The sequence below is a fragment of the Macrobrachium nipponense genome, chromosome 16 (genome assembly GCF_015104395.2).
Source record: "Macrobrachium nipponense isolate FS-2020 chromosome 16, ASM1510439v2, whole genome shotgun sequence".
NCBI lineage: Eukaryota > Metazoa > Arthropoda > Malacostraca > Decapoda > Palaemonidae > Macrobrachium > Macrobrachium nipponense.
In genome coordinates, this window is record NC_087209.1 from 21,248,675 (window position 1) to 21,262,050 (window position 13,376).

Consider the following 13,376-nt stretch of genomic DNA (forward strand, 5'->3'; position numbering starts at 1 on the left):
TACATAAACATTAAATGCAGATTCAAAGGCTCAGCTTGAGCTGAATTTTAAAATGTTATCCTTTAGTAATGGTGCCAGACTTTCAGAAATGATGCCTTTAATCAAAATAAATTTAGTAGACCAGTTTTTATTTAATATGATTATTTTTTTATTACAGTTGCTGTTTGCAATGGGTTCAAGCTTCCAGCCCGATGGGTTATTCATGTCAATGGGCCAACTACTGGTGATACTGATGCTTTTGAAAAATTAGAACGTTGTGTCAAGAACTGTCTTGTACTTGCTGATACAAGGAACTTGAAGTCATTGGCATTGCCTTCCATTGGTAGTGGCAAGTAAGTATAGTAATATATTAGCTAAATGAAACTTTTCCTCATGACCAGATTTTTATTGAAAGTTCTTGTAAAGTGTTTTAATTGGTTTTCATTTATGTATTTTATTACTTGACATATAGTACAGTGGAACCTCGACATGCGAAAGTTCCTACTTACGAAAAATCCAAGTTACGAAAGCAAAGACGAAGATTTTTTTGCTTCTGTATACGAAAATAATTCAGGTTGCGAAAGGGTAAAGTCCGAGATTCGCCCGGACCACCAAGAACAATTTTAAAACTCGCGCGCCGCCAACTGAGTAGACTCGCCACCATCCTCCCGCTCTCCCATTGGTTCCTGATGCTAGTCACTGCCATAAGATCCTGCTCTCCTATTGGTCAGCATCATGCCTCTATGTAAAGGCGATCCTTGACCATTTTTTGCGGCAGAGTTATCGTAAACACTGGAATTCGTTCGTTCACATATATGTATTTCGTTTGTTAATGTAAATTCATGTTAGTGATTTCGCTTTTGTTGTACAATAAGTTACTTTATCGTGTTGTGTGTGAACTTAATTACGTTATTAGCCATGTTTCCCAAGAATGTTGAAGTTCACGGAAAGAAGAGGATGCTTTCTATGGAGAACAAAGATGGAGATAATCAAGAAGTGTTAATGTTTTCTGCCATTTGTTAATGTGTTTTGTAAAGTTTAGTGTTAATGTTTTCTGCCATTTTTTAATGTGTTTCGTAAAGTTAAGTGTTCATGTTTTCTGCCATTTGTCCTCCTCCTCTGTCGCCACTTTCGGAGATCGCCTCACTTGAAAGGTAAGGTTCCACATTTTTCTATATATGTACGTACATGTACGTAAAGTATTTCTTATACCATGTACACTAATACACTTTATTTACAGGTATGTACTACAATAAAGGTTATGTTAGATATTGAATGGTCCAAATTGTTGTATGTCATTGTTTATTGGTCAATTTAGCTTTATTATAAAATTACTGTGGTGTTTTTTTAGGGCTTAGAACGAATTAGGCAATTTACATGTAAAACGTAGTTCAAGATAAGAAAAAATCAGGTTACAAAAGCTGCTTCGGAACTGATTAATTTCGTATCCTGAGGCACTACTGTACTGTACATGTTTATCTGTTTATCTAAAACCTTGTATATATATTTTTAGAACATTGTTGATTTTTACTATTGTTGTACATGGTTTATACAAGTACAGTAACTAACTTTTGTTTGGTGGTATAGTATTTGTTGGTCATTTCTATGGTTAGGCAAGACTTGTGTGCTTCATACCAATTGGCCGTTGAGCCTTGGGTTTGTCAGTGTGGTTGCTGTTGTCTGGCTGGTATTTTTTGAGGGTGTGTTTTATGTTCCTGTCCATGTTTATGGTTTCTGTTTGTATAGTTTTGCTTTTGATATTCATTGACTTGACATTTACATTTGATATTGTCTCTCACTTTTGGTTAATACCACTAGAATATGGAGGAAGGTCATTTTGTTAACAATGTGTTGGTTCTTATTATTCATTATATTCTGGCCATTATTGACTGTCATGGTGTTATTTTAGAAATTACAGCTTTTCATGGTTCCATTTAACATTAAAACAGCCTTTAATAGTAAAAAGGTTCTTGAAAGGACATTCCTCTTGAGTATGGAAGTCCTCTTTATGTTAAGGTGATTGTAAAGCAGGCTCCAGTTTCTTTTGTAATGTATCCACTTTTCCTCACCATGACCGAGATCGGCACAAAAGGGGGAGTTTACTTCAGGAATTCCAACAGACAGGAATGGATTTCAAAAGCCATTAGTACAATGTTTAGAGGAACAAAGCTAAAGTTGCTGGGGACATCACCAAGGATTGAAAGTTGGCTTTGTTGCTTAGCTGTGTCAATTCTTCATATTAGAATGGCTGTCTGCCTTCTCATAGATGTGATGATGAGTCGAGGTGGGGCAGTAAAATGATATCCCCAACCCTCTTATTACCTATGACCCAAAGGACTCGACGGTGTCAGAACTTTTAGACTCCTTCCTGTTTTCAGAGAACATAGGGAACTTTCATGAAAGTTGATTGATAGCAACTGGGGTGGAGATTTTTACTTTTAGCAATGCAGCCTTGTCCTTAAGTCTGGTTTCCACCAGGCAGTATAGCTTTGTCCACAAGTCTGGTTTCCACTGGGCAATGTAGCTTTGTCTTCAAGTCTGGTTTCCACTTCCATCATAAGTCGGTGGCTAAGGTTTTGCACTCCACTGATGCTTACATCAGAGGACATAGAGTACATCTGGAAGGTGTACTTTATCTCGTCCATTCACCACGTTTGTTGACTCCATTGTAAAGGCTGTGGTTGTCCTTTCGGCCTAGGGAAAGAGTGAAGCTCCATGGTTATGGAGTTAAAAGAAATGGGTACAAATTCCCCACTGACATGCCTTCATCCAGTAGAAATATGTCCAAATATTCTGGAGATTGTGGTAGGAAATAACAGCAGAGGTGCTGTTAGAAGTTACCCGACTTGGTAGTTGTGATTTCACTATTTAGATACAAGCTCCCCTCAACTCTTGCCACACCAGTAGACTTTGAATGTACAGAGGTTCCAGGCTTGGGCAGCAAGGTGAAGTCAATGATACAGCAGCAGGTGATCAACAGGTGAGGGATTGATCACTTCTATACTGGCCAGTTTTTTGTTCCAAAGCTTAGGAAACTAATTGTTAACCCTTAAGGGATGGGCTAAATATATATTAACCCTTAATGGAAGGATGCCCTCATATGAGTAACAATAATAGGTTTTGAGTGGTGGACGGATTACAGGCAGTCCCCAGCTATCGGTGGACTCGGTTAATGATGATCAGGTTTTATGGTGCTTGTCTAGTGCCATAAAATTGGTGATTTATGACATCATAATGCGCCAAGTTCCAGTTATCATCGCCATAAGGTGCTGATTATAGAGTTATGGAACCATAACATACCTAACAGAGGCACCATTAACCTGTTATCAGCGCCATTAACTGGATATTGGTGCCATAAGCGGCATAAATCGCAGTGTTTCAGTTAATGGCGGTTTTCGCTTATCAGCATTCAGCCGAGAACGGAACCCCTGCCGATAACTGTGGACTGCCTGTACCTCCTGGTGAGTATCAGTATTATGCACCATTGATTTGGAGAAATCCGGCAAGAAAGAGGTTCCATTACTTCATCAGCTCACTGATTCTAGTCAGCTGTGTACTACTTAACTTCAAGTGGCCATGTAGAGTGTCTCTCTCACATGACATCTTATAAATGTATTTGCTTGTAAATATACCCAATGGTTGCTGTTTGTTTTAGTTTGTATCTTTTTTGATGGTACGTACGTCAGTTATAATTGTAAATTTGCAAGGAAATATTGGAAAAAAATGTATACAGTACACCCCCGTATTCATGGTTGATGGGTACCAGACCCTCCCCCACGAATAGCTAAAATCTGTGAATACTTTAAACCCCTTAAAAAAAAGTTTAGAAGCCTATTTTGATAGATAAAACAAAATAAACATCTAAAAATGCTTATACCTGAATTTTTTAAGTTTTATTACAAAAAGTGCATTTTGTCTTGAAAATGATATGAAAATAAAGTAATTTGTGAATATTTCTTAGTGAAAAATATGATGAATGGGGGAAATTTCCACAAATTATGGGTATATACGGTGAGTCCACGAATAGCTTGGGGTTGACTGTAATCCAAAAAAGTTGATGTATCTTCGATCTCATTAAATTTACGTATATTTTACCACAAATACTCTCAGAATTTGTTACTAATTTTAATTCTTATCTATGATATTGTTTGGCTGATCTGGGTTGCTGTACGTATATTGATTTTTTAGCCTGGCTCTTAAGGATTAAGCACACCCTCATACCAGGCAAACTTTAAATGATGGCTAATTTAAGAAAAAACACATCAATGGAAAGAGGGAGATATGACAATGCACATGGTGTAAGAAAAAAATTAAAATTGTTCTGTACCTTCCATGGGAAGTTGAAAGTTCCTGTATTTTTTACAACCCTGTACAGGGCCTCTTTTCCAAGACACTCGTAAATTTTACCAAGTTATACATGTTTTTACTCAATGTCATAGCAGATAAGAACTAAAATCAGTAACAAATTCCTTGTAAATTATTTACAAGATTTACTGAAATGGGGAGATACAGTAACTTTTTGTGAGGTATAGTACTGTACATGTTTCTTCTAGTATTTCTTTGCAAAATTACAATTATAACTGACATTCTATTAGCAAAGATAAGAACTGAAACCAACAGCAAATCCTGGGCATATTTATGAGAAAATAAATAAAAAGACATCATGGGATATTTTTTGCCCCCTGTAAATGCTAGTGTTTTTGGAATTAAACTTGAAATGAATTATATATATACTGGTAATTAAAGGTATAAGCCACGAATGAAAAATAAACAACGGAGTTTCTGCAAGATCCTTCGTGGCTTATACCTTTATTTATGGATTTATCACATTCCAAACTTTCATGATTCAGTTACAGGTAATCTGTGGTTGAATCCATGTCCTCAGATAAGCTTGGTATAGACTGATATTTGAAAATTAACCTGTCTTCTGTAATCAAGTTGATTATGGAGGTGTAAATTAGTGCTCACTTTACTGAATTATGACAGCTAGCGCAGTTTACTTATAAAACAAGTTACTTATTATATCAAAAGCTTGAAATGCTATTTAAATTAATCTCTATATCTTTTATATGTATATAAGGTTTAATGAAAGTGGTGAAAAAATCGGGAATTACTTTTTTTTTTTCTTTTTGCTGGTTATGTGTGCACTTATTCTTGTATTGACATTGCTTCATTTTTATCATGGGGAGTGTGTTGGTATGCTTCAATCACATGGGCTGTGGGTTTGGTACTTGGAAGAACTGTGCTAGTCCACAATATTAAGTATTTTTGTGCCCAATATATTATTATTTATGATTGATGGTTTGTATATAATTCCTGTGGGTGTTTACTTCTGTTATTCTGTCTAGCAATTTTCGTGTTTGCACAGTAACAGTATGGCTTTTCAGATATTCATTATGGTTAAATGCATAGGCATACCAATACATTGTTCCTGAAAATACTTTAGTACAGTAATGACATTTTTTCCATAGAACAGTGTTGATATTGTTTTAACATAGTTTTTCAATTTCCACTCGTGCATTACAAAATGTTTTTTTCCCTAGGGCTGGTTTTCCAAAACAGCAAGCAGCACAAACCATAATTAAATCCATCTGCAGTTATTTTGTCAACGTCATGTCATCATCACTGAAGCAGATCTATTTCGTCCTTTATGATATGGAAAGTATTGGCGCATATACAGCAGAGCTTGCAAAGCTGGATTCTTAAAGGTAATATTTATGGAAAGGTTTTTCACTGAAGTGCTCACAAAGGTTCAGTTTATGATGAAAGCAATTGCTTTGTAAGCATTTTTGCAATTATAAATTAAGTGGAAAACTTAATGTATAACTTTTATAAGACCAAATTTTCTAACTTGTACAGTCACGATATTTAATACTGCATCACTTTACAAAATATATAATTTGGATCATACTAGTATTTCTTTTTTTGTAGTCTGCATATTGATTAGTTTGCGAATTTTTAATAATATTTATAATACGACAAGGAGAATAAATAAAAAAATCAGATTGCAAGAAAATTTCTTGTTTTATGTGGGTTTTTAAGTATTTTGTCCAAATCATGATGCAATATTTCATTATGTTTAGATATGAAGACAGTTCTACCAACCATTTATCAGAGTATCATCTGTATAAAGAACCTTCTGTTAAGAGGATATAATTTTGCACAAATAAAACATATAAGTGGGTAGAGTTTAGGATATGTAATGTTATGAGATTATCGTCTGTTTAAAGAACTTTCTTTTAAAAGAAATAATTTTAATTTAGCAAATATGATGTAATTATAAAAAATATAAATTTTATCATTTCATTTCTTATATTACTTATACGTAGTTCACTTTACTGAAGGGTGGTAAAATGTACTAATGTATGAGGTTCGGTTGGCATGCCTGCAATGCTGAATGTTCAGTAGACCAGTTTGGATGCATGGTGACCAATTAATCCTTATAATATCATCAAAAACATCAAATTGGATATTTTCACATAAGTAGAATTCAGATATATTATCGGATATGCCTAGAATGAGTGGTGACTTCTAAAGATATGTGAGTTATTGGTGCTTTTTGGGGTTACACTAAATATCAGGACTTGAATAACATTCATGAACTGAAACTGACTAAGAGTAATCACTTTTGCTGAAAATATGGAATGAACAATTTACCATTGTTTTTCTAAATGTTCAAAAGGATCTGTTGACTTATATTTTGATTTTCTTGTTCTTTAATTATATTTAAAAGCATTTACTGAAGTTTTATCAGTTAATTTTTTTCTACTAGAACTTTTTAGTGTTGTTGAGAGAGAAAATCAGAGAAAAAGATAAAGAAATATAGAAAAGACAAAACAGAGAAAGGAATTGAGAGAAACATAAAAATAGAGAGAGAAATTGAGAGAAACAAAAAATAGAAAAAATAAGAGAAAAGAGCAAAAAAAAAAAAACAGAGAATGAAAAACTATTGTCTACTATGGTTTAAAGTCCATGAGGCAGCAGTCAGAGGCGGCATGGTTGACAACAATACTTGAGACGCACTCTGATTGGCCATTGGCCTCAGCACCCTCATGGGTTAGATCACTACGCCCAATCTAAAGATAGTCTGCACCTCTTGTTGGACAAAAACACGCAGGGTGTTAGCTTTTTCCTTTTTCAACATCAATACAAGGTTTTTGAATCTACAGACAACACGTTCATGCCTATACTAACTCCAAACCGTCATTTTTGAGGGTTAGACCACTTTTGCACTACACGCCACATATATATTTGCATAATGGTTGTAACAGGTTACATTGTTGATTATGAAAATCTAATAACACACAAATACTTATTAATAGAAATGATAAAGCATATCATATGATACCTAGCCTTCCTTCTGTTTTTTATTTTGATAGCAAGTTTTGTTTTTTAATGCCGTACATATACATGAAACATATAAGCCTACAGATTTTGAGTGCTAAAATAAAACCCTCTTGAGAACAAAAAAAATGATTTATGCCAAGTCACAAGGAAAACTTGAAACCAGAGTTCTTAAAAGAAAATAAACGAAGGAACTATAAAAGGGATTACCTTTAAATAGAATGTTATTTAGTTTGGCAACCAGGATGCTGATTGTCCACCTAATACCATTAGTGAGTGACTTCATTTGTTTTAGGTCAAGCCAGCCTTGTGCTGGCACAGGCTTTTGCTCTAGGGCAACCCATAACCGAGTGACAAAAACTGTTAACTCTGTCACCATGGCACATCATACCCCTGTGCTGCCAGGCAAAGAGTTGCAAGATAACCACATGCTGAATACTGCCATATGCATATTGTGTGAAACAGTAGGGGAACTAATGTAATTTCTAACTTGTACAGGACTATATTTTCTAATGTACAAGATTATATTTTCTAACTTGTACAAGACTATGGTTGCTAACTTGTACAACTATATTTTCTTAAGTAACTATTCTCTTTCTTTCCCAGTTTAAGCTTATGCTTACAAATGTATAAATTTAAACGTAAATTAGACTAAAATCTGGCAATATATTAAAACTCCCTGAATTACTTGTAAAGTCCAAGGCTACCATCTTTAATAATTATAAAAAATTATGCATGTGATACAGTATTCAACGCCTTTAGTAAACACTATAGATTAAACATGCAATATAATTTATTTGGAGCTCAAGTACTGTACAATAGTACTGTGTAATTTTTACCACTGGCTAAAATTCTCCTCCTTACATATGATATGGTGCCATCCCTATCATCATGTTAAACAAATTAGGTTAATTTCCATTATCTAGCTATGCCTTGTTTCATGAGTACATGCCATTACACAAATCAAGTAAAGTTCAATGTAAAAGTAGTGTTTTTTTTTTTTTTTTTTTTTTTTTTTTTTTTTTTTTTTTTTTTTTTTTTTTTTTTTTTTTTTTGTTTTTTTTTTTTTTTTTTTTTTTTTTTTTTTTTTTTTTTTTTTTTTTTTTTTTTTGCCTGTATTGTCTAATACAATAACAAACTTATTCATTCCATAAATTAGCATGAATTCTTTATTGTGCTTGTATTATAGATATAATTATTTATATGCTTCTCTACCCATTCCATGAGAGAAATGCTTTGTTGAAGTCACATGGTTTCACCACAGATATTCATATTCTAAGGTTCAAGCTGTGTGTTGAATAAGGAATCATGCAAGATTTAAGGGCTGTTCATCTTAAATGTACAATACAGAAGCAAAAAACTTTGAGAGAAAAGGAATGACCAAAAAGAATCTGAACTAGAGCAAAAGTAAAGATTTTTCTGACTCATCGAACTACAGTACGTACTGTAATAGAAAATTATTAAATAAAACCCCCACCAAATAAAGACTGCATCTGACACAGCTAAGATACTTGTGCAGAGATACCTAAAAACAATTTTAACATCTTTTAATATTTTTTTTATTAGGATTTTAATAAGGATTAATTTATGAAAACAAACCTTGTAGGGACAGCAGTGTAAGTTAATATTGTAATTCATTTGTAGTCACAAGATTAAAAATATATGTACTGTATTTCTTCTCTTTAAATTTTAACATTCACATTAATTAAATTTTCACTTCAACAGATGCCACTGCCTATGGTAATTGGATAAAAGCCTCAAAATAGTACAAGATAACTCTCCCGATTAAAGAGGCTGTATGACTTGGATCGCTCAACTCGGTAGATGGTAAAAAACATACTAAAATCCCTAAAAGGAAAGTTTTTTTTCTTATGGTTTTGATGCCCGTTAATATGATAGTCAGTCTGTTTGGGAGATAAAGTAAATTTTTTATTAGTATTTAGATAAGTATGTCTTGAATCTAGCCTGAGGATCGTGTTTTTTCGGGAGAACCACAAGAAATATGACTTTCATGCATATCCTTTAATAGGAGGGGATGTTTCTCTGATTTTTAGCATCTCTGTGTAACACAGCCTCAATGTAATAATCATACAATTATGTGCAGGAAAGGTTAAATTTCATTTTGCTTTGTAACTCAATTGTTTGTGGTGGTGTAGAGCAAACAATTGCTTTTGAACAACTTATTTTTCTTTTCAGCTTAGTTGTGATTTGAGGATTTTTTGCATGTGAGGGTTTGTTTTATCCATGTGATATATGCCATCGTTAGGTAAGAGATGTACGCTTATGCCTCGATTGTTCAGGATACTATCATAGGTAAGGTTTAGGTAAGGCTTGTTGGGATCTTGTTTGACTGGGAATGCATTTTAACGAAAGTTGACAGTTGTTTAGAAGAGGTGCAAGGTTAACATGCTAGTTTTTTCCGTAACTGATCCTATTAATTTTCAGAATCAGTGAATACTTGAAGGTTAATATTGGAGACACATTTTGTACTGGTGTAGCTTCTATATAAGTACTGTACAGTTAAAAGAATTTACTGAATGAATCAGTACTCAAAGAATTCATGATACATTTCAATTATTTTTCATAAAAACACATGTTGTTATAACTTAATGCAGTATTTTTCACCATAGATGATATAACATTGTTTGAAAGTAATCAGAGTGGAATTATATACACTGGTTGAAAAGTTTTTAATGGTGTGATGTTGCACAGTGTGTGAAATTGATGAATATGGAATAGCTTAGTATTATATAACCTTACCTAATTATGTACTTACAGTAATTTTGGTTATGTTTGCCTTATTGTTTGAAAGTTTATATAAAATTTTGGATAATTTAATTTGTATTGTGATTGGTTTTCTGTGGTGCTTTACTGACAAGTGATATAGTTTACTGTGTTATTATTTTTTCTGTAGTCTGTTGATACCATGATAGTTATTAAGCAATCTTCTTTCACAAGTTGTTTGAAGAGATGAAGATGGTGTGTATAGTGTTAGAGATTATTACACTGTCATGTAATGTGTGGAACCAAATGAAATAATTAGGGCATTGAAGAAGCTGCAGCAGTTTATTAAAACTAGACCAAGAATATTATACATAATGTATACTTACTGTAATGCCAAAATCTGCAATGCTGTTGAAAAATTAAATGCTCTTTTTAGCAGCATGTCAATATAATTTTCTGCCAATACTGTTGATAAGAAGCCTCGTTTCCATAGACGTAACAAGTAAACTTTTAGTTTGAAAGTAAAATGAGAATTATGATAATAGCAATGGAGTAACAGTACCTTCCTTAGGATAATATCTTACCATCATTGAAAGCAGTTGTTGTTTTAATGGTCATATTCAATCCAGAACAAAATTTGGCACAGGGATGAAGTCATTATGAGAGTATTTATTGTAACAGAATGTAACTGTTTTCAAGTCCATTATATGATAACTATTCTTATTGGGAAGAGTTCTCCACAATCATATAATTACATAAAGTCACAAAAGTATACATAATGGTTTTGAGTCACAAAGTATACTTTCTGATCTGTTAACTTATATTATTTAAGAAGGATTGACATTGCATGTATGCTATAACTGCAAACAATAGTAAGGTAGTTTTATTTCTTTTAGCACCAAAGATCTCTCTAACTAGACCAGAGATGTCAGACTTGCATATTACAATAGCAAGTAACATTTGGAAACCACTGCAGTGTTAGATGAAGGCCATTGTGTGTTGTGATCATTTAGTGTGTGTCTTGCTAGAGAATATGAAGGAGCCAGATCAAGGTCGTGCAGGCAATGTTTTAATTATTAGTTGAACTTTGATATGATGTTGAGATTCTGCTTTAGGGGATGCACTTACTTTGTGATTATAGTCATTACATTTTTCATTTGTTAGGTTTTATGTGGATGTATTTATTGAGGTTGACCTATGATGATGGTATATCTATATCCAGTGACTACTCAAGGGAATATGCTTTTTGTTGTCCTCCATTTTTTGAAATACATGGGTCTTTCCACTCCATACATTATTATTGGTTTTTTGTTTTGATTGATTGGAGTAGCTCTGAAATTTCAAGTACATTTCGGCAACCTTCAGAATATGGATACCAGGTATTTAGTCCCTTTACCATAATATTGTCAGGTGGTGTTTTGTATATTTCAGTATCCTAAAATGATCTCGATTTAGGTAGAATAGGATGAGCACAGGAATGGGTCAAAGTAATTCCAGACATTTTGTAGAGATAATCATTATATTGCCTAAAGGGTAGGGCATCTGAGACACTTTGTAAGGTTTAGTAGCTTAAGTAATTAATATTTTCTTAAGGAACATACATAAAACCTCCATATATCAACATATATAGCTTTATATGAAAGTTATTACTGATAAAGTGAGTTTTTCACTTTTGCTTATCTCTTACTTTTAGAATTCAAGAGTTTTTTCTCATGATGAAACTAATTTATGGTCTTCACAACTGTACTGTCTTCCCTTTGTGATATGATTTACCTTGCAGTTTAAATCTTATTTATTATACATATATATTCAACAATCTGTAAATAATTTTTCTCATATCCTCAAGTGATACCATATTTTCACTTTTCAGCTTATTACATCCATCCAGCTTATCTGTCTCCGAGTAAAGTGAGGTACTGTAATGGTAAATCACAAACTGGGATAAAGCTGAATGACTTTGAAGTAAACTTATTTTTCCTATTCACACTTGGTCATTTTAAAGTGCACTTGAGCATGGTATCTCGTATCCTCTTCCCATTTCATGTACATAATAAACTGTAGGTGACATCTAATCCTTTAAAGGTTGCTGTGCATGTTTAGAAGACTGTAAATTACAGTATTTTTCATATTTTTGTCTCTAAATGCTTGAAAAAAATTGCACTGATGAGGTTAAGGCCTCATAGAAAATTGTAAGTCTCTCTCTAAAAAAAAAAAGTAAAGTGCAATTATATTTGACGTTTTGGGAACCATTAATTCATCCTCATGATCCTATCAGTAGCAATTACTTTGACATGTAATTTTACATAATGCCCATCCCCATTGTTTTCCTATTAGAAAGTGTTTCTTGTCTGATGTTACTTCTTCACATTTTCTTAAAAAAAAATAAAAACTCCAATGTAGAAGGAAGGTTTGGCTGTCGGCTTTGTCCCTCCAGTATCACATTACGTATATATCTGTAAACTTCAACTGGTTCTTCCTTGACATGTCAAAGCTTTCCAGTTCAATTTCTTTGACAGTGATAGACAGTTGTACATCTTTAAAAGAGTACATATTCTCATTAAGGACAGAAACCTCAATCAAAACAGAAAAGTTGTCAAGATGTATTTATTTGGACATCAGGATTTGTCTTGGAGAGAATAGGTATTATTTTTTGTTGAAAATAGTTTTATTAACATTATATTAGTAGGAAAACTAGTACATTCAGCTAGGTTGATGTTCATGGAGGTTATAATTTTTTCTTTCCATCTATGTTACATTTAAAAATTATCTATTTGAATTTAGTTTGTTTAGTTAAATGTTTGAATCACTGCCATGTGTTATTTACTACATCTTGCTGTCCCAGTCTCTCTCCTTTCTCAGGCTGTTGAATAGCCAGAAGTACTGGATATCAGTTACATTTAAGATAACTTACAGCAATGGAAAGTAATACAAACTACTTGTAATGAACTGCAAAGTGTTTTGCAAATGCAGCATTTACCTCAGCTATTGGCATATAGAAAAATCAAATGCATAATCTAATTACTACTATATAAGTATTTGCCCCTTTAAATGCAAATTAGTCCCAATAGTATTGTCTCGTTGTTAATCAAATTTACATGGATTAAAGCTTTTGGTTTTCAAGATTTTTGGGAAAGAATATTGTGACACATAAGAAGGAAGAGTAATGTCTTCTGTAGATTCAAAAATTTTTTTTCATAAATTACATGGGCAATTTTTGCATTAGATTTTAGTGTAAAATAAAATGATTAGGACTGGCTTGTCAGATTGGGCATTATTTCAATTTTGTGTGTTGGCTACTGCTGTTCAGTAGTATTAATTTTATTGTACGC

General features: G+C 33.1%; 1 protein-coding gene across 1 annotated transcript in view; it reads left to right on the forward strand.

Moving 5' to 3' along the window:
- The window catches only part of LOC135195596 (core histone macro-H2A.1-like), a 42,201-nt gene extending 29,955 nt beyond the window's left edge, over window positions 1–12,246 (forward strand). Inside the window, exons 7-9 of the mRNA XM_064221919.1 lie at window positions 158–332; window positions 5,523–5,687; window positions 9,049–12,246. Coding sequence (XP_064077989.1) covers window positions 158–332; window positions 5,523–5,685 — 338 coding nt within the window. The 3' untranslated portion in view covers window positions 5,686–5,687; window positions 9,049–12,246. The remainder of the gene's footprint in view (window positions 1–157; window positions 333–5,522; window positions 5,688–9,048) is intronic.
- Window positions 12,247–13,376: the final 1,130 nt, after the last annotated feature.